Source organism: Gobio gobio (genome assembly GCF_949357685.1).
Source record: "Gobio gobio genome assembly, chromosome: 14".
NCBI lineage: Eukaryota > Metazoa > Chordata > Actinopteri > Cypriniformes > Gobionidae > Gobio > Gobio gobio.
The window spans coordinates 10,802,449-10,825,124 of record NC_137107.1 but is presented as its reverse complement, the minus strand read 5'-3'; the positions used below and the strand labels follow the sequence as shown (position 1 = coordinate 10,825,124).

The window sequence follows — 22,676 nt, the reverse complement described above, 5'->3', positions numbered from 1 at the left end:
GGGAATACAAAAATATTTGCTGCCGTCTCCCGTTAACTGCTATAGAAGTTTACACAACTATGATGACTTCTACTTCTGATAACCCTGGAAAAGTGAAAAGGGTCCATTATTGATTATTATGCTAATTATGAATTTTTTAATTTATGTAGCATTTTTAATGTATTAATTGATGTTAAAATCTTGGATCACTGCCCATTTGGTAACTTTTAATCATGAATACAATTGAATAATTAATTATTACACATTTTTCATGTTTATATATATATATATATATATATATATATATATATATATATATATATATATATATATATATATATATATATATATATATATATATATATATATATATATATATATATATATATATATATATATATATATATATATATATATATATATATATATATATATATATATATATATATATATATATATATATATATATATATATACTTATAGTTTACAGTACCACCAGTCTATTACTATTTTTTAATGTTTTTGAAAGAAGTCTCTTATGCTCAAGCCTGCATTTATTTGATTAAAAAAAACAGTACTATTTTGACGCATTTGAATATACTTATTTATTTCTGGAACCTGTGATACTTTTTTCAGGATTCTTTGATTAATAAAAAGTTAAAAAGAACAGCATTTATTTAAACAGCATTTATTATATTTTCTAACGATATACACCACCGTTCAAAGGTTTGGGGTAATTTATTTTTTTGAAAGAAATTAATACATTTATTCAGCAGCGATGTGCTAAATTGATTAAAATTGATACGAAAGATTTATATTGTTAGCAAAGATTTATATTTTGAATAAATGCTGTTCTTTTGAACTTTTTATTCATCAGTGATTCCTGAAAAATATCACTGTTGTGCTGCTTAATATTTTTTGTAACCCGTTTCCAACATTGATAATAAATCAGCATATTATAATGATTTCTGAATGATCGTGTGACACTAAAGACAGGAGTAATGATGCCAAAAGTATATTCAAATAGAAAACCATTCATTTAAATTGCAATATTTCACAATATATTAATTGTTTTTTTCTGTATTTGATCAAATAAATGCAGGATTGATGAGCAGAGGAGACTTCTTTCAAAAACTTTTGACTGGTACTGTATATTAAATTATATTTACTGAATTTGGTTTGTTATTTTGGATAATTGTGCTATTTAGTACCTTTTAATCTGAAATGTTTGTATTGTTAAATGTTTATTAATAATTATTCATTTTAATTGCATTATTTTGAGTGTCTATTAATTCATATTGATCTCTTGGAACACAAAGGAAACTACAATGATACAGGTGGATGTCCTGATTGAGAGGTATAAGGGTGTCTTTTCTGTTTTACAGGCAAAATTTCAATAACCAGCATAAACCCACCTTCCCGAAAAAGATTTATTACGTCAACACTAAACTAGAGGTCCGCAAAATCCCCCGGGAGCTCAACAATATCACTAAACTCAATGAGCACTTCAGCAAGTTTGGAACCATAGTCAACATTCAGGTAAACATCCTGTATAGATCACGAAACATTTCAGAAACATGTTTATGTGGAATATTTTGTAATGTGTCACCTGAATGTACAGGTCATCCGGAAAGTTCAGAGCTTCACTTTTTCCACATTTTGTTATTTTACAGCCTTATTCCAAAATGGATTACATTTATTTTGTTTCTCAAAATTCTACAAAGAATACCCAATAATGAGAACGTGAAAGAAGTTTGTTTGAAATCTTTGCAAATGTATTGATGTATAATGTAAATAAGTATTCAAAGCCTTTGCCATGACACTCAAAATTGAGCTCAGGTGCTCCTGTTTCCACTGATCATCCTTGATGTTTCTACAACTTGATTGGAGTCCACCTGTGGTACATTCAGTTGATTGGACATGATTTGGAAAGGCACACACCTGTCTTTCTAAGGTCCCACAGTTACAGTGCATGTCAGAACACAAACCAAGCCATGAAGTCCAAGGAATTGTTTGTAGACCTCGGAGACAGGATTGTATCGAGGCACAGATCTGGGGAAGGGTACAGAAAAAGTTCTGCAGTATTGAAGGTCCCAGTGAAGCACAGTGGTGTCCATCATCTGTAAATAGAAGAAGTTTGGAACCACCAGGACTCTTCCTAGAGCTGGACGCCCAGCCAAACTCAGCGATCGGGGAGAAGGGCGCAAGTCAGCGAGGTGACCAAGAACCCGATGGCGTTTCTCTGTGGAGAGAGGAGAACCTTCCAGAAGAACAACCATCTCTGCAGCACTCCACCAATCAGGCCTGTATGGTAGAGTGGCCAGACGGAAGCCACTCCTCAGTAAAAGGCTCATGACCACCCACTTGGAGTTTGCCAAAAGGCACCTGAAGGACTCTCAGACCATGAGAAACTAAATTCTCTGGTCTGATGAAACCAAGATAGAACTCTTTGGCCTGAATGGCAGGTGTCATGTCTGGAGGAAACCAGCCACCGCTCATCCCTACAGTGAAGTACAAAGGTGGCAGCATCATGCTGTGGGGATGTTTTTCAGCGGCAGGAACTGGGAGACTAGTCAGGATCGAGGGAAAGATGAATGCAGCAATGTACAGATACATCCTTGATGAAAACCTGCTCCAGAGCGCTCTGGACCTCAGACTGGGGTGAAGGATCATCTTCCAACAGGACAACGACCCTAAGCACACAGCCAAGATAACAAAGGAGTGGCTACGGGACAACTCTGTGAATGTCCTTGAGTGGCCCATCCAGAGCCCAGACTTGAACCCGATTGATCATCTATGGAGAGATCTCAAAATGACTGTGCACCGATGCTCCTCATCCAAGCTGATGGAGCTTGAGATGTCCTGCAAGGAAGAATGGGAGAAACTGTCCCAAAAAAAGATGTTCCAAGCTTGTAGCATCATACTCAAAAAGACTTGTGGCTATAATTGGTGCCCAAGGTGCAAAGTATAGAGCAAAGGCAGTGAATTATTATTATTTATTTTTTTTATATATAAATTTGCAAAGATTTCAAACAAACTTTTCATGTTGTCATTATGGGGTATTGTTCGTAGAATTTTTGAGGAAAAGAATGAATTTAATCCATTTTGGAATAAGGCTGTAACATAACAAAATGTGGAAAAAGTGAAGCACTGAATACTTTCCGAATGCAGTGTATTTTAGATTTTCTTTTTTATGTCAAATTGAAATGTTTTATATAATTATTTTCTATTTTATGGATTGTGATATTGACCTTGTGTTTGCCATGTAAATAGCTTGTGATTAACATTCTGATAAATTTACTAAACAAACAAACAAACTCTAGATTAGATTACGAACTACATATTTGCTCAACCATTTTAAATTGTATATGTCATGTTATGCTTTTGTAATGCAGGCCAGCGATTGTAGTTGTAGTGATTGATTGAGTGCTGATTGTGAAGTAAAACCGCATGCTTTATTGTCATTTCCACAGGTGGTGTTTGGAGGCGACCCAGAGGCGGCATTGATCCAATATACAGCTAATGATGAGGCTCGGAGGGCCATCTCTAGCACAGAAGCCGTCCTGAATAACCGCTTCATCAGAGTCTACTGGCATAGAGAGGCCACATCCAACACACAGGAGCAGGGACCCAGTCAGAACACAAACCCTGGCCAACAACAGCCCACAACGCACAAGGTCTGGAGTGTCTGATGCTATTTCATTCTGTTGCTCTTCAAAAATGTACCACCCAGCCCTACAATTGATAGTTCTCTTTTTCCCCATAGAAAAGTTTTTAAGAGATTGTTCACTCAAAAATGATTGATAATATCCTTACAATGACTGTTCATCCATGGATGAGACTGTAATTCGTCAACTTACTTTGACTAAATTTTGTGTTGTGTGCAGGTCATTAATAAGCAGCACCCTGCAGCAGCTTACGTGCTGAATAAGACCTTCCCCAAACACCAGACTGCCTCAGGAGCCACGGGCATCATGGGCAACACTGAACCTACCAGCCCGAGCCAAGAACCATCAGTGGTAAAGAAAACGCATCAATGTTTGCACACATCTATTCAGAGTGGGCCTTTTTTCCTGCATTATATATTGCGATATGAAAATAATTTCACCAGATTTGAAAAGCTCTAATAATTAAGAATTCTAGGGTGATTTAGTAGAGGGTAGTGCATCTGCATAGAAACTAACAAACAAATGACAAGCATAGATAAATACAATAGAACAAAGATGCAAATGAAATGAGTAGGGGTGCACCGATCCGATATTAGGATCGGATATCGGCCACGATACTGACAAAATAGCTGGATCGGGGATCGGAAAAATGAACAGATCCACAAGCCGATCCAGGTGTTTTTTTCCGTCGCAGCAGAACCTACGTCATTCGTCAGCTTCACGTGTGTCGCATGCTAGAAGAGAGTCGGCTGTGTGGAGGAGATATTTCACGCTTGCCACGCCAACTAGTTCGTCGCTGTTTCGAGGGTATTACTGCAAAGTCAGGGTCTTTCCTGCATTGACATTTTTTTGACGGCCAAAGCCTAATTTGATGAGTTATTGTGATTTACGAGTGATGTAGAACAGATGCTGCGCTTGTGACTGAGTGACAGAGAGACCGATCTGAGAGCTCCTACCCCGCGCGCGCTCTCTGGGTCTTCAAAATAATCAGTGTTCGCTCTCATATTTCACATATTAATCCAAATCAAAAGCTCGGAAGACCGAAACCATGTTGCACGTGACACATTCGGACAATGTTGTCCTTGAATTATCACTGGGTGTGAATTGCGCTCAAATAACATTGACTCTTCTCTGACCAGCTGACATAAAGCATACTTTCAATAAGCGGGAGACAAATTATATCCAGTTATGAAGTGTTTTCTGTGTGTTGACATCTTTCGCGATGTTCTAACAGACGGGATTCGCACACAACGCGTCTGCTAATGTCCGATTCGTGACCAAATGACTCCTTTGAACCGAATCATTTTAACGACTGGCCAGAACAACTGATCTGTCCAACACTGAACTCATGAACTCAGTTTATTAATTTACTCAGAACGCAACTGAAATGAGAACACAAGTGTGCTTACCCATTTTAGCAAGAGTGGGTAGTAAGAATTATTTTTAATTATCAACAGTATTTCATCTTATTTCTGTTGACAATGTGTAGTAAAATAAATAGGCCTAGCCTACAATCATTTAATCTGGAGTGAGGTGAAACCAGAACAAAGTTGTTATTAGCTAGCTGAAAATTTTTATTAAATTGCATATGGCAGAAAATTAGACTATTTGTTAATTTGTAATGCTACTTTTTAATATTGATATGATTATATACCAAAACAATTATCTGTAGTGTAAAAAATGTTTGGTAACTGTCAGATTACTATTGTATGTTTGACCAATACACTGTTTTTTTGTTTCCACTGCTACATTTTATTTATTTAAAGAAGTTAGATTACATTCTATTTTAGATTTGAATGCACAATTGTTTTTTAAATAAATAAGAATTCAACACTTTACATTCATCTGTTATTTTGTCTTAGTTATGTTTAGTTAGTAAAGTCTGGTGCCTTTAGTCTCTTCAAGGAAGGTATAAGGTGGAAGATATACAGTTTATTATTAATTCAACAATATATCGGATCGGTATCGGGTATCGACAGATACACAAAGCCCAGGCATCGGTATCGGTATCGGGACTGAAAAAGTCGGATCGGTGCACCCCTAGAAATGAGCAGTGCTTTTTTTTCCCAGGTAGGCCTAAATCTAGCTATATTTAGGCACAGAAATTGAAAAATCTAATGTAAAAAAATATAAAAAACGTGTAGTCTTCACTGTATAAATTACATTAAATTAATTAATACAATTTATCTTTGTTAAAGCTACAAAAGTGATTTTCTCTTTCTCTTTTGTTGTTGGATTAAAATTGGTGACATGGACAGCTGCGTTTATTAGGCTGCTGTCAATGCTGTGAATGCATGGATCAAATAAATGCATCCATTTTCCTTCTCATTTGTTTACAACACACAGCCGACTGTGTTTAAGAGGATACTCACAAGGATGTCTTTGTTTTAATTTTGCATTCACCTGTCCGTTCAAACTCTAAAAAAAAGAGAACTGAATTCGGTGTTCCAGTGCTGTCTGCTTGGCTCAAGTAGCGCGCAAGTTTCTTGCTATTGATGTTTAAACACACATGCAAGTGATAAACTTTCACTCTATGATGGTTAAACTTTGCAATTAATCCACAAATCACATGCGTCCCGAACCAGGGCAGCTGGCCCGTACGGATCAACTACGATCCATATCCTGCGATGTGACTATTGCGGATGCATGCATCGTGATATCGATGCAAAAACGATATATTGTGCAGCCCTAATTATATATATGAGCAATATCACACTTGTACGATATGGCTCTGTATCAGCACAGCTGTGATTAGGCCATAGGCATAAAGTCGCAGGCCGAGCTGATAGAGAGCCATTTCGCACGACTACTAGTGTGATATGGTGTTTTATACAACGGTTTGACGGCACAAGTGTGTAAATAAATCAGAAACAACAACGGAGTGTCTTTAAAAACACTCTATTGTGGCGAACTACTTCCTTCCGCCACAGATTCAATTTCATCTCAAGTTGACTGTTTAACAGATGAGCCCAAAACCTCTGTGTGTCTATATTAAAAACAAAAAAAAACACATAAACATGTAATGTATGTTCAAAATGAAAATTGTTTGAATTTCTCTGTTAAACAAGGGCTTGACGCCACATTCGAGTTTACCGAAGGGTCCGTTCTCACGCACGGTGTTGAAAACCGCATCAAAGTCGTTAGGAAAAACGGGCAAAGCGCTGGAAGCTCAGGAGGTTCTGAAAAAGAAGCAGGTCAGTATTTCCTTTCTCCTCCTCACCGCTGTAAGCTGATAGCAGCAGATCCACCTACTAGGATTGCACAGTCTGGAATGTACTTATGAGTGCGCTAACATGACCTCTGACCTCTGGCCTTCAGGAGGCGTTGAAACTACAGCAAGACATGAGGAAGAAGAAACAAGAAATGCTTGAAAAGCAGATCGAATGTCAGAAGGTATGAAGGATTACTTAAGTAAAACAAAATAAAAATATACAGTATGTACCACCAGGTTAAAGTTTGGACACCTACACATTTTTTATTGTTTTGGCATTACTGTAAATTCTATTTTTTTGCACATTTTAGAGTATTTGTGTAGTCATACTGTATGTAATAGTGATCAAATGATACATCACCAAGGCTGATATTTGGCAGTTTTTTCTGTTTAGACGATAAGGGGAGAAGCCAGTCAGTTGAGTTTGTGGTAAAACCTCTTACAGTGCTTGTATATTGTTGTCTTTCTATGCAAGATGAGTTAAAACATCCCAAAATGCACCTGCAGACTATTTTTACAGTCATGAATTTTGTCATTGAGGATTTCTTAAAAATACAAAATCTTGTCTCATCTCTTTCTCGTGAACCCAATCTCGTGTCTTGTCACGTGTCTCATCACACCCCTAAATATATAATATTATGTTATATATAGACGACAGACAGATAGACAGATATATGTCTGTGTTATATAATCAACTTGTAGATTATGTATTATAACAAATGCCTCCAGAGGGCACCAATTGCCTGGGGATTGTTACACTTAAAGCTGGGCATACACTGAGATTTTCATCCGATTTCCATCCGATTGCCTGGCATGTCAGAAATTCTGGTCGCCCCTAGTGAGGTTATCGCACAGCTGAAGCAGAGCTACGAACTGATTGCCCTATGCCTGCATGCAAGCAGAAGTTCAACCATTTCATCTTTAATGCAGCAAGAAGAAAACAAAAAGAGTGAGATGTTTAAGTTCTGTAGGCTGCTGTCAAATAGCAGCAATGTAGCAAACTGTTGCGTGCCTCCAGTTTGTGTTGTAAAATGGATAATCTAAGTCTTCTAAACCACAGTGTAGCCTATCCAGCGCCTCTTTTATTAATTCAGCTTCTTGATCATTAATTTACTTGTTTTACTTTATTTACTCATTTATTTCATATTTACTTAATTGTATTATCGGTGGAAATATGAACCGTTGTCCATCATTTGACAATTGGAGAAAAATGTCACGTCGTAATATTGGAAATGTATTTTTCCGTTTTAAATCATGAAGGCGAGTTGATATCACGCAAGTCTTAAACCCAGTCAATTATTCACTACAGAAAGTGAAAGTAAAATCTGACGAGCTTTCGGCGCATATTCTCAGAGACAACGAGAGATAAACTACTTCAGCATATATTCAGAATATAGTAATTTATTTTGTAAATATTTCTCTTGTGGCCCATATATAGCCTATAGTGAGAAAAAAAAATAGAAGAGAAGTAGGTCTATGTCATGTTAAACAAGTTGTTTTTGAAATAAAGCTGCTCTTTTCATTGAGTCTGATATTATTGCAGTGTTCTGACATATTAAAGACTGTTAATAATTTTAATTATAGGCCTATAATTCATTGTATAATCGGCCTAAATGTTTTTAAATTTAAGCTAATCTAATGTTTTATTATGCAGCATGTCGGTTATGCATTGCGTTGTGAAATTGTTGCGGGCAAATTAAATGTAATATCAATTTAATAATAAAAGTAGTCCCATCTTAATAATAATACTAATTTAATACATAAATTGGAAATGCTAAATCCTCTTGATATCGATATCTGTCATCTCTTTATAGTACACCATATCATGGTCTATCGGTGCAACATGGGAGGTTTATCATGCCTATTTCACACCATATAGTGTGAGCAGTCAAGTCGCACTCGACAATTGGACCGTACAGTAATCCTGAGCTCTGGCTTTACATCGCATGCAATCTACTCTTACAGTGTGATTTTGGTAACCTTGCTGAAATCGCACAGTGTATGCCCGCGTTTATATCATGATCAAATCCTTGTTTAAATCTATAAACCACACTGAGATGCTGGAAGAAATGCGTAACTTTGCACGCATGTAAATAAAGCGTCGCTCTTCACTCGAGGATTTTTTTTAACTTAATCGAGGAGTCGTGACAGCCCCAAAGTTATTGTGCGTGTCCTGATACAGTCTTGGTTGAATGATGAATGATGTGATATAAAAAGCTACAAGTTGCTTTGTACATGCAGTTAAATGTAAATAAATCTGAACTGCCTTCTGCAGGTGCTGATAAACCGCCTGGAAAAGAACAGGGGGATGAAGCCAGAGGAGAGGGCGAACATCATGAAGACTCTCAAAGAACTGACAGAAAAGATCTCTCAGCTGAAGAATGAAATCAGCCCAACCGCACAAGCTACTGCCAACACGACACAATCAAAGTCAAAAACAGATGTAAGACGATTCATATATAACTCCTGTTATTGCTACAATTAGCTTCTAGTAGCACAGCACAGGTCGTAGTCTAAAAGATCTTAGTTTTGTTTCAAATGTAGAATCTATAGTTACATTGAATTTATGTATAACATCTCTTTTTCATTTCTAGGCACAGAAAGAGTTGCTTGACGCAGAGTTGGACTTCCATAAGAAGTTGACGTCAGGAGAAGACACAACAGACCTGAAGAGGAGGCTGGGTCAGTTACAGGTGGAGGTAAGCGGACACTTTCTGTCACTGATCTTGGACCAGTTGCATAAACGTAGCCATTATTAGTCTTAAGAACTAGTCTAACCAATTAGCAGTTAACCAAGAGGCAATCAGTTTTACTTTTCAATACAAATTAGACCAATGTATGTTTTTATGTAACTGACTTAAAGTTTCGAGCTTTTGTGAAGTCCTACTGTATGTAATGGTGATCGAAAGATACATCACCATTGCCGATATTTGGCAGTATTTTCTGTTTGGCCGATAAGGGGAGAAGCCAGTCAGTTGAGTTTGTGGCAAAAACTTTTACACTGCTTGTTGTAATATTGTCTTTCAATGCATATGATAATTAATTCTCAGGAAGTTGAACTGAAATTACATTCATTAAGATGATGAGTTAAAACATTTCAAAATGCACCTGCAGACTATTTTAACAGTCATGAATACTGTCATTGAGGATTTCTTAAAAATACAGGGCAAAAATCTTCTCGTGAACCCAATTTTTGGTCTCGTCTTGTCTCGTCACATCCATAATATATAATATAATATAATCAACTTATGTACATTATGTATTATAACAAATGTCTGCAGAGGGTGCCAATTGCCCGCCAATTTAGTGAACTTAAAGGGTTAGTTCACCCAAAAGGGAAAATTATCCCGTAGTTTACTCACCCTCAAGCCATTCTAGGTGTGTATCAGACACTATCAGAGTTATGTAAAAAAAATATCCCAAAAATGCGCATCCATCCATCATAAAAGTAATCCACACAGCTCCAGGGGGTCAATAAAGGCCTTCTGAAATGAAGCCATGCGATTTTGTTAGAAAAATATCCATATGTATAACTTTATAAACTATAACTGCTCTGGCATCCGGTAACAGTCGTACGTGAGTCTATAAACTGAGGTCTCTCTTCCGCCAGAACTAAAGTTATAATTGTGGATATTTTTCCTACAAAAACGCAGAAGGCCTTTATTAACTATGATAGTTAATTCATATTAACTATAAACTTAATAGTTTGCAAATGATTTGTAAGTACATTATGTACTTAATTTTAATTTTTTTTTGCATTGCAACACTAGCCACGTGTACATGCGCACTTTTTTTGTCATTCCGATTAAAATCATTCCGATTGAAAGATTCAGTGGACTGTTTACATGAGACATTATCTAAACCGATCGGTGTTTACATGTGCTGACTTTCAGTAGGAATCCTTTTGTGACATGCGCACACAGTTTGTCTGCCGCCTCAGATTCGTTACGTATCGTGGATCAATAGTTCTGTGTTGGTAACTTTTATATTTATTTATTTTTCTGTGGGCGGACATGCAGTAGTTTAACCTAATTTATGTCCTATACAATGGCTATTTCAACAGCTGTGAATGATGAATGCGGAATCAAAAATGAATTCAATTCATTTATTTTGAAAAACACAAAATTAACAATAAAATGCACTCAAATTATTAATAAAAACATAAGATATACGGTGAAACATGAATGAAGCATTAAAGACGTGCTCAGCATCATTACTAGTAGTACTAAACATTTATATTTCAGATGATTAAGGAAAGATACCATAATCACAAAGGTATAAATATTAACAAAAGTAATTAAAGTAATTAAGACTGTGGGTAATGTTACTTAACCAATTTGAAGCAGTTGTTGAATTTTTTTTTATAGCTAACTTAACTAACGAGAAACAGAGAGCAGCTTGAATGTTCCCCGTTGAAATGGCAGCTCTCAACGGCCACCAGGCCTTGTACAGTTTTATAAAAGCTATTTATTATTTGTCGTAAAGTGTAAGAATCACCTGAGAAAAATAAATTATTCTGTCAGGTGCAGTTGAAGCCTAGGACAAACGCTGTCAAGATGAGATGCTGTAGCCAGGCTATGTCTGTGTCATTATTCAAACATCATGTTCAACATGTTACGAAATAAAAAGTTTAATACCACAGAAAAATGAACTTTCCTCTCTTGTCAACATTAGACTGGTGTGAGCGCGGCGCGCGCTCTTCAGTTGAGGAGGTGCGCGCTGTATATCACGTCACAGAAAGACGTGCACTCAAAGTAATCGGATCAGATCGTTTACATGGTGGAATTTTTCGTTTGATCGGTTCATGAAAAGGTTTATCCCACCCCTCTCAAACCGATTACAATTTCATTCGGTTTGGCCATTTTTATTCCGATTGAGGTGTTTATATGGAGTATTTTTATTCGGATTGGACTTTTAAACCGATTACAGTGCTCGATGTAAACGCACCTACTGGTTTTATGATAAAGCACCCCATTATTTGTTACGTAATCCACAAAATAAATAATACTGTATATTAGGGGTGTAACGGTACACAAAACTGACGGTTCGCTACGTGCCTCAGTTTTGAAGTCACGGTTCTGTACGGGCTCGGTACAGCAATTTTACAAAATTATTTTTTATTATACTGAAAAAAATGGTGTCGGTCCTTAAATGAATTAAATTATAACTAAAAGTTTCTTAAAGATATTTCTGTAAACTATATAGGGAGCCCTTACTTGCACATTCATATTAAAGGTTAACAACAGAGCCCAAACTATTAGCCTAAATTCTTATTAACCCCATTATTAACCACCAGAGCCGTTTGGAGCACGTTATTTGACGGACAGATGAATGGGGCAATGAATCATTGACTCACTACTAGATTTGTTTGAAAATGCAGATTCATTCATAAACAAAACACTTGTTGTGTTTGCTCGGAGATGTGCAGCAGTTCAGCTGTGATTTTGTTTGGAACTATTTTCCTTGGTGAAATGCAGCAAAAACTGACAATAGTGTTTCTAAAATGTAAATTACTTTATATTAACTTCATGTTTATTGAATTGTTGTATAAAATCAATATTACATTTGCAAAGCTGTCACTCAGTCTCAGTTCATTGCGATCTCACAAACTTCCATTATATTCAATGACGTGTATCTACACTGAATCTCTTATTTACATTGTGTCTGTACTTTGTTTTAATGAGAGGATTCGTGAGCTTGCATAACTCCGCACTGAACAGCACTGTTTAACTTAAACGCCTCTGATTGGCCATTGCATTCAAGAAATCAACGGATATGTCTGTGATTGGCTACATTGCTCAACGCTGCAAAAACATGTTCTCTCTCCACGCTCTCGCCAGATTGCAAACTCTGTTTGGCCAATAGCCTGCTAGTTTAAACTGAGGGTGCACCCCCGTAGAGCCGGGCCTGATCGGGTCAGTTGCACTGGTGCTCCTAAATCCTTTTTCACAGTCGCACGCAGTAATTTCTGAGGCACAAATGCAACTGAAATCGTCATTCTGTAGAGCACTGGGTAATGAAAATATGCAAAATATGAAATTATACATATACAATAAAATGTATGAATGTATTCTTTTGAATTCGGAGTTAATATTTTTTATTTGTTTTAATTATTAATTTTATAGTACCAAAAATGTCCCTATTACCCGACAGGCCTCACTGTTTTGCAAAGACTGTCCCGTTTTTACTTCTGTGGCAGATGGGGCGATTTATTTTGGAAACTTTTAAAATATTCAATACTTTTGTAATTCTGCTTGGTCCTACATAAAATGAAATCTGTGCTAGTTGCTAAGACGCCGTACTTTATTTTCAGCTTTTTTTTTAACCAAGCAAAAGACACTGATGTACCCAACCCGAACCAGCATAATTCATTTCATCCAAACACAGTCTCACACTCAGCCCTAACATTAGCGTTCCTAAAACAAGAGCGACAACAGAAACATCACGGCTGGAACAGGGCTTAAATGAGCTGGTGTGAAATATGCATGTCATTACACTTCATCTCTTGCACATTTAAATCTGAGCACTTCCCAAACCCCAAGGTGCAGTCCCAAAACAACACGCATCCCTCTCCTCATGCTCATGCTTTTCATTCCATTAAAGTTTGAGCAGCTCCCATGTAAAGAAATGAGAGCGAGATTGAGGGAAGAGACTACACTGGCTGAAAGACTGTTCAGGGCATGAAAGAGAAATGATCAGCGTTTGGTGTGGCTTTTGTCACTCTTTGGCTTTTTATTTTTTAATCTGAACACAGGGTAAAGGTTAGACTCATTTCAAGGTCTTTTTGGAAGTTTAGAAGAGCTCACTATTCCCATTCCTCCATATATGTGTGTGTGTGTGTGTATGTATATATATTTTATTATACTCCGTATTATTAGTTGTTATAAGTTTTGTTCACTCATCCACCCTCTGTATTCAACTCATGTAGGCAACACGGCTGGGACTGATACCGGCGGGCCGGGGCAAACCACCAGCGGCACCAACTCGAGGCAGAGGGAGGGGCCGAGGGCGGAGCCTCAGGGGGCGTGGTGGAGGAAATCACATGGTGGTAGACCACCGGCCTCGAGCCCTCTCTATTATTGGCTTCACACAGGAAGAGAAGGAGGAGCTCATGCCGCATTTCGTGGTAAGACTTGATTTTAAATAGACAGAGTATATGGAGATATAATCGTGCACTGTCTATCTATCTACCGTATTTTCAGGACTATAAGTCGCATTATACTGGATTATAACACCGTTATATAACACAACCAATTTTATTTTAATTTTTTATGTGTATTGTTATTGGATAATTTCTATCTATCTATCTATCTATCTATCTATCTATCTATCTATCTATCTATCTATCTATCTATCTATCTATCTATCTATCTATCTGTCTGTCTGTCTGTCTGTCTGTCTGTCTGTCTGTCTGTCTGTCTATCTATCTATCTGTCTGTCTGTCTGTCTGTCTGTCTGTCTGTCTGTCTGTCTGTCTGTCTGTCTGTCTGTCTGTCTGTCTGTCTGTCTGTCTGTCTGTCTGTCTGTCTGTCTGTCTGTCTGTCTGTCTGTCTGTCTGTCTGTCTGTCTGTCTGTCTGTCTGTCTGTCTGTCTGTCTGTCTGTCTGTCTGTCTGTCTGTCTGTCTGTCTGTCTGTCTGTCTGTCTGTCTGTCTGTCTGTCTGTCTGTCTGTCTGTCTATCTATCTATCTATCTATCTATCTATCTATCTATCTATCTATCTATCTATCTATCTATCTATCTATCTATCTATCTATCTATCTATCTATCTATCTATCTATCTATCTATCTATCTATCTACATGCTTTAACTGATTACAAATTCAACATATAAAAATATGAAAGAGACACCATTTAGACATTTATTTTGTGATTTTTACATTCCACCTTAATGCATTTTATTTTATTTTTTAAATGGAACACATCGGCTCTTGAACCACTGTAAATCATTGATAATTACAGACACTATTGAAAAATGAACTAGCAAAACAGACGGCTGCTTTGGTAACTTGTTATACTGATAGTTATAGCTAAATACATGGCAATGGATTAGCTAGCTAAAATATAGCCTATGTGGTGTGTACTTCGCTATTACACAATATTCTCATACCTCATTCTCAGTACATGCTTTATTTATTTTTTGCATCCCTCTCTGACCATCAGTTAAATAAAGTAGCAGCGCTTCTCTTCATTTTTGGCGCTAACGTTACCCGTGTGCTCTCCCATTCAAACATCGGTTCAATGGAGGGGGAGTATTTTTTGTCCGATTTATTATGACAAACTCATATTTGATTAGGAACACAATTTTTGTTACAAAATAAATGAATTCTACATATTTTTAATTTGATCTACTGTGATTTTCATGTTGAAATATTGGGGGGGGGGTTGTAAGTGATGGATTTGAATATTGGGGGGTTACCTCAATAAACTACGCCCCTGCTGGCTTCACACCGCGCGTGCAAGCGTTGTCAGGGCAGAAGCAGTGCAGAGAGCAGGAGCCGCCCACCCGCTGTGCATTCACACTGGCAGCATTTGTCTCGCTCAGCTGAGTCTCTCCCGGCAGAGCGTTCAGCGTTGTTCAAGCACCCATCTGTGGACTCGTTCCTCCAGCTCGGGCCATCTTGCTTTCAGTCCGCGATTAGCTTTCATTGTTTTTTTCATTACAGTTAAAGTAACCTTTGCTTTTCGCCAGTCCCTCACAAGTTTCTCACTCACTCCAAACTTCTGCTGCTCGATTACCGTTTTCGGCTGCATATTTTACTAACGTTACCTGCGGTTTGTAATTTGCAGAATAGGATTTTCTTTATGGGGGGCATTTTGTTTGTGTTCAGTCTTTCTCAGTTGTCCTTAAGTTAATATTTCAGTTAACATTTTTTTCAGTTTTCAGTTGTTTTCAGTGAATTTTTTTCAGGGGTAGGCTACAGGAGCAGCATATGTCTGTCATCCGTCTATCTGTCTGTCTGTCATCTATCTATCTGTCTATCATCTGTCTGTCATCCGTCTATCTGTCTGTCTGTCATCTATCTATCTGTCTATCATCTGTCTGTCATCCGTCTATCTGTCTGTCTGTCATCTATCTATCTGTCTATCATCTGTCTGTCATCCGTCTATCTGTCTGTCTGTCATCTATCTATCTGTCTATCATCTGTCTGTCATCCGTCTATCTGTCTGTCTGTCATCTGTCTATCGATCTATCTGTCTGTCATCTGTCTGTCATCCGTCTATCTGTCTGTCATCTATCTATCTGTCCTGTCTATCATCTATCTGTCTGTCATCCGTCTATCTGTCTGTCATCTATCTATCTGTCCTGTCTATCATCTGTCTGTCATCCGTCTATCTGTCTGTCTGTCATCTGTCTATCGATCTATCTGTCTATCATCTGTCTGTCATCTGTCTGTCATCTGTCTGTCATCCGTCTATCTGTCTGTCATCTATCTATCTGTCCTGTCTATCATCTATCTGTCTGTCATCCGTCTATCTGTCTGTCATCTATCTGTCTGTCTGTCTATCATCTATCTGTCTGTCATCCGTCTGTCTGTCTGTCATCTATCTATCTGTCTTGTCTATCGTCTATCTGTCTGTCATCCGTCTATCTGTCTGTCATCTATCTATCTGTCTGTCTATCATCTATCTGTCTGTCATCTGTCTATCGGTCTTGTCTATCATCTGTCTGTCATCCATCTATCTGTCCTGTCTATCATCTATCTGTCTGTCATCTATCTATCTGTCTGTCTGTCAATCATCTATCTGTCTGTCATCCGTCTATCTGTCTGTCTGTCATCTGTCTTTTATCTATCTGTCCTGTCTATCATCTATCTGTCATCTACAGTGGGGAAAAAAAGTATTTAGTCAGCCACCAATTGTGCAAGTTCTCCCACTTAAAAAGATGAGCGAGGCCTGTAATTTTCATCATAGGTACACTTCAACTATGAGAGACAGAATGAGAAAAAAAATCCAGAAAAGCACATTGTCTGATTTTTAAAGAATTTATTTGCAAATTATGGTGGAAAATAAGTATTTGGTCAATAACAAAATTTAATCTCAATACTTTGTTTTATACCTTTTGTTGGCAATGACAGAGGTCAAATGTTTTCTGTAAGTCTCCACAAGGTTTTTACACACTGTTGCTGGTAGTTTGGCCCATTCCTCCATGCAGATCTCCTCTAGAGCAGTGCTGTTTTGGGGCTGTCGCTGGGCAACATAGATTTTCAACTCCCTCCAAAGATTTTCTATCTAGAGACTGGCTAGGCCACTCCAGGACCTTGAAATGCTTCTTACGAAGCCACTCCTTCGTTGCCCGGGTGGTGTGTTTGGGATCATTGTCATGCTGAAAGACCCAGCCACGTTTCATCTTCAATGCCCTTGCTGATGGAAGGAGGTTTTTACTAAAAATCTTACAATACATGGCCCCATTCATTCTTTCCTTTACACGGATCAGTCGTCCTGGTCCCTTTGCAGAAAAACAGCCCCAAAGCTTGATGTTTCCACCCCCATGCTTCACAGTAGGTATGGTGTTCTTTGGATGCAACTCAGCATTCTTTCTCCTCCAAACACGACAAGTTGAGTTTTTACCAAAAAGTTCTATTTTGGTTTCATCTCTCTCCGTGTGGTTCTGGGATTTTTGCTCACCGCTCTTGTGATCATTTTGACCCCACGGGGTGAGATCTTGCGTGGAGCCCCAGATCGAGGGAGATTATCAGTGGTCTTGTATGTCTTCCATTTTCTAATAATTGCTCCCACAGTTGATTTCTTCACACCAAGCTGCTTGCCTATTGCAGATTCAGTCTTCTCAGCCTGGTGCAGGTCTACAATTTTGTTTCTGATGTCCTTTGACAGCTCTTTGGTCTTGGCCATAGTGGTTTTGGAGTCTGACTGTTTGAGGTTGTGGACAGGTGTCTTTTATACTGATAACAAGTTCAAACAGGGGCCATTAATACAGGTAATGAGTGGAGGAAAGAGGAGCCTCTTAAAGAAGAAGTTACAGGTCTGTGAGAGCCAGAAATCTTGCTTTTTTGTAGGTGACCAAATACTTATTTTCCACCATCATTTGCAAATAAATTCTTAAAAATTCAGACAATGTGCTTTTCTGGATTTTTTTTCTCATTCTGTCTCTCATTGTTGAAGTGTACCTATGATGAAAATTACAGGCCTCTCTCATCTTTTTAAGTGGGAGAACTTGCACAATTGGTGGCTGACTAAATACTTTTTTGCCCCACATCTATTTGTCAGCTTTCTGTCTGTCTGTCTGTCTGTCTGTCTGTCTGTCTGTCTGTCTGTCTGTCTGTCTGTCTGTCTGTCTGTCTGTCTGTCTGTCTGTCTGTCATCTATCTCTCTATCAGCTATCTGTCAGCTATCTATCTGTCTGTCGTCTATCTGTCATCTATCTGTCTGTCTGACATCTATCTGTCTGTCAGCTATCTATCTGTCGGTCATCTGTCTGTCAGCTATTTATGTATCTGTCATCTATCTATCTATCTATCTATCTATCTGTCTGTCTGTCTGTCTGTCTGTCTGTCAGCTATCTATCTATCTGTCATATATCTGCCTGTCATCTGTCTGTCATCTATCTGTCTGTCTGTCATCTGTCATATATCTGTCTATCTATCTGTCATCTGTCTGTCATCTATCTGTCTGTCTGTCAGATATCTATCCGTCTGTCAGCTATCTATCTATCTATCTATCTATCTATCTATCTATCTATCTATCTATCTATCTATCTATCTATCTGTCTATCTGTCTATCTGTCTATCTGTCTATCTGTCTATCTGTCTGTCTGTCATCTATCTGTCTGTCTGTCATCTATCTGTCTGTCATCTATCTATCTATCTATCTATCTATCTATCTGTCTGTCTGTCTGTCTGTCTGTCTGTCTGTCTGTCATCTGTCTGTCTGTCTGTCTGTCATCTATCTGTCTGTCTGTCATATATCTGTCTGTCTGTCATATATCTGTCTATCTGCCTGTCATCTGTCTGTCAGCTATCTATCTGTCATATATCTGTCTATCTGCCTGTCATCTGTCTGTCATCTGTCTGTCAGCTATCTATCTGTCATATATCTGTCTATCTGCCTGTCATCTATCTATCATCTGTCTGTCATCTATCTGTCAGCTATCTATCTATCTGTCTGTCTGTCTGTCATCTATCTGTCTTTCTGTCATCTATATGTCTGTCTGTCTGTCATCTGTCTGTCTGTCTGTCTGTCATCTATCTGTCTGTCTGTCTGTCTGTCTGTCTGTCTGTCTGTCTGTCATCTATCTGTCTGTCTGTCTGTCATCTATCTGTCTGTCTGTCTGTCATCTATCTGTCTGTCTGTCTGTCTGTCATCTGTCTGTCTTTCTGTCATCTGTCTGTCTGTCTGTCTGTCTGTCATCTATCTGTCTGTCTGTCTGTCATCTATCTGTCTGTCTGTCTGTCATCTATCTGTCTGTCTGTCTGTCATCTATCTGTCTGTCTGTCTGTCATCTGTCTGTCTTTCTGTCATCTATCTATCTGTCTTTCTGTCATCTATCTGTCTGTCTGTCTGTCATCTATCTGTCTGTCTGTCTGTCATCTATCTGTCTGTCTGTCTGTCTGTCATCTGTCTGTCTTTCTGTCATCTATCTATCTGTCTTTCTGTCATCTATCTGTCTGTCTGTCTGTCATCTGTCTGTCTGTCTGTCTGTCATCTGTCTGTCTTTCTGTCATCTATCTATCTGTCTTTCTGTCATCGATCTGTCTGTCTGTCTGTCATCTATCTGTCTGTTCTGTCATCTATCTGTCTGTCTGTCTGTCATCTGTCTGTCTTTCTGTCATCTGTCTGTCTGTCTGTCTGTCTGTCATCTGTCTGTCTGTCTGTCTGTCTGTCTATCTGATAAGTTAGTACCTAATTAGCTCAGTCCATGTGTCTTGTTTTCTAGAGATTTGGTGAGATCGAGGATCTTCGTGACCATGATGCTTCCAGTGTCATCATGACCTTCAAAACCCGCAGTGAAGCAGAAAATGTACTGTGGCTTTTTAGTTCTTGTGTTTTTTTGTTTGTTTTAAAGTTGAGATTTTTATTTTAAGACATTAGTCAACTTTAACCACACTAAATAATCTCTCTCTTTTTTTTTCAGGCTGCAAACCAAGGGGCGAAGTTCAAAGGTCGAATTCTACAGATCCAATGGTACAAACCTAAAACTCCATCTGTGTCCACTGAACCAGAAGAGGAAGAGTCAAAGGAAGAGGTCAACGCTGCAGGAGTCCATGTAATGACGGTAATCGCACGGCATAACTATATAGTGTTTTAAGTCCAGCAAAGGTTCACACATTTATTATATAAATATATTATATGAATATTACATTTCTTAGTTGAACCTTAAATGATGTTGATCTTTTCTCGTCCTCTCCAGGAGCCAGTCAGCCCGTTTCTGCTTCCAGAGGAAGAGGAAGAAGATGATGATGAAGAAGATGAGTACGAGAGCCGCTCATGGAGGCGATGAGGAAGGGGAAACGGCACCACTTTTTGTTCAAGGACACTCATTTTTAGTTTCTGTTTGTGAAGGCTAATTTAAGTATATTTGATTGAATAAGACAAAGAGTCTTTCTATTTCTTTTTTTAAAGACGCTTTTCAGTATTTCGGGAGGTGGAGAAAGAAACCGCGTTCTCCGTACAGGAGAATATGTGCGACGTCTGTGGAGACTTGCAGTGTTTCTGTCACTCTGAAATTTCTGCTTTATGAATCAAACTCTCACTTTTGCTGAGATTGAATGCGAAATGTTTCCGCTGGGAGACATTTTGTTTCACTGTGCATGAGCAGATATCAGTAACTCACAACATTTGTGACTACTGTGAATAATAATTTTTTTTTTTAAATACCTAAATTGTTTCACTCATTTTTTTTTTTTTTTTTTCCCAGTTTAATATGATTTCACATGAAACCTCATCTGCACTTTGGTAGAAACTGTCCCGATGGATGCACTCTTTTGGCATCGTTCCCATTAAAGGCATTTCTTCCTTTGGGAAGAAACAAAATGCCCTCGTGATGTCAAACATTTTCAAAAAAAAAAGCAAACAACAAAACACTTTTGTATCTGCTCTCTAACGTTTAGGCAATATTTATCCCGAGGTGGAGTTTTCCTTCTCAATATTAACGTGCCACTTCCTGTAAATATGGACTCTATAGAAGATATATGTGGCACACTTCATTTTGGTCAGTGTGTCGGTGTTCATATTTATTTCTCCAAAACCAAAAAGAGCTTTGGATGATGGTCTGAGAAAAGGATTATTGTTAGTTGAGGTAGAATATGAACAGAGGTGTTGTGAATGTATTCAATCTTGATTTACACTTCATTTACGCCTTATATCGTCAGTGTACACCTGACGTTTTATGAGATTTGTGACTTTTTTCCCCCCTTTTTTGTGTATATTTTGTAAATGTTTGCAGTGGTAATGACTGTTCTCCATTATTTTAGCAAGTCGAATGAACGAATCGCATTCATAACTCTTAGAGGCTTATTTAAGTTGGCGTATGACTTAAAAACACAGTCTTATATAATTACACCATGCTTTAAAGAAGATTCTGGTTGATTGTTTTGTTGTTTTTTGACACTCCACTCATTTCAAAAGCCTGGTCCTGCAGAAATGGGTGAAAAACGTACCCGTTTCTGTAACCTTAAATATTATCCAATGGCATGCTGGCATATGTATGCGTGTGTTCATTTGAAAAAAAGAAAGAAAATATATGTATGTTTGCATATATATTTTTTTAATGTTCATATTTACATACTTTGCTAAAATAAGATATAAGTTTATAGTTCCTTTTAATGAAGGACCAGTGTAAAACTTTCCTATGTATGCTGTTGATGTGACGGTTAATAGCACGTGACTTTGCCATTCTGTTTGCCCGCTCTTCCCGATCGATTGTACATATTATTCTCATAATCTCCACAATGATTTCTCAATAACTCCGTTGTTCATTTAAGGTCTGGCAGGTCTTAATGTCGGTTTTGTACATGAGTCTAATAGAAGGACTCGGGACTGTGTGTGTGAATTTAAAGAATGGATTTTGCTCATTTGTACAAGCGTTTTACTACACCACATTAGTACAAAGTCATACATTTAGCGTAAATAGATTTTGACTTTATTACTGTTTATAAATTGAAATATCTATGGATGTATTTTTCAGTTTTTTGTTTGTAAAATGAATTTCTAACAGTTGCATGTTTGCTAATCAATAAAGATAACGGAATGGGGGTGAGCAACAAGAATATTAAGAAGAGAGAGAGAGAGAGAAAAAAAGATGGAGTTTCAATTGGCCGAAAGTAAAACGATTCGCAACAAACAAAAAAGGAAAAAGAAGTCTCAGTAAAAAAAAAAAAAGAGAAAAAAGGAAGAAAAAAAAGATCCATTCCGATAATTATTCCCCTCTGAAACAGTTGTTTGTGTGTTTTTCTTTGTGATTGATTGAGCTGCATAATCAAAGAACGTAATATAATATTTAGTGTTTTTAAGTAGCAGATGTTATCGTTGGACTGCTAATATTTGGTTGTTTTTTAAGTCATTTTTAATTATGAGGTTTACCAAGACACTTTAAATGAGTAAAAGAGATTTTCTCCTTTAATTGTTTGCATGTAGGAGAGACCGGGAATAGTCATATTAGTGAGTTTTTGAAAGTCAATATCTGTATAGATGCATAATTTAAAGTCTTCATTTGATAAGACATTGAATATATACACTGAGCAGGCATTACATTATGACCGGTGAAGAGAATAGCACTGGAGAGAATAGGCCTCATCTGATGAATCACGTTTTCTTTACATCACGTGGGAAGAAGGCAAGCCGGCAGAGGCAGTGTGATGCTT

General features: G+C 37.7%; 1 protein-coding gene across 12 annotated transcripts in view; it reads left to right on the top strand.

Moving 5' to 3' along the window:
- Positions 1–22,244, top strand: part of rbm27 (RNA binding motif protein 27) — a 53,389-nt gene extending 31,145 nt beyond the window's left edge. For 7 of the 12 annotated variants that reach the window (XM_079835650.1, XM_079835645.1, XM_079835656.1 and 4 more), the window contains 12 exons: positions 1,082–1,123; positions 1,365–1,518; positions 3,453–3,656; positions 3,867–3,998; positions 6,716–6,841; positions 6,966–7,040; positions 9,134–9,301; positions 9,453–9,557; positions 13,787–13,984; positions 19,751–19,834; positions 19,949–20,089; positions 20,225–22,244. In XM_079835650.1, coding sequence (XP_079691776.1) covers positions 1,082–1,123; positions 1,365–1,518; positions 3,453–3,656; positions 3,867–3,998; positions 6,716–6,841; positions 6,966–7,040; positions 9,134–9,301; positions 9,453–9,557; positions 13,787–13,984; positions 19,751–19,834; positions 19,949–20,089; positions 20,225–20,314 — 1,519 coding nt within the window. In that variant the 3' untranslated portion in view covers positions 20,315–22,244. The remainder of the gene's footprint in view (positions 1–1,081; positions 1,124–1,364; positions 1,519–3,452; positions 3,657–3,866; positions 3,999–6,715; positions 6,842–6,965; positions 7,041–9,133; positions 9,302–9,452; positions 9,558–13,786; positions 13,985–19,750; positions 19,835–19,948; positions 20,090–20,224) is intronic. The other 5 variants (XM_079835652.1, XM_079835653.1, XM_079835648.1 and 2 more) reach the window with 1 other exon arrangement.
- Positions 22,245–22,676: the final 432 nt, after the last annotated feature.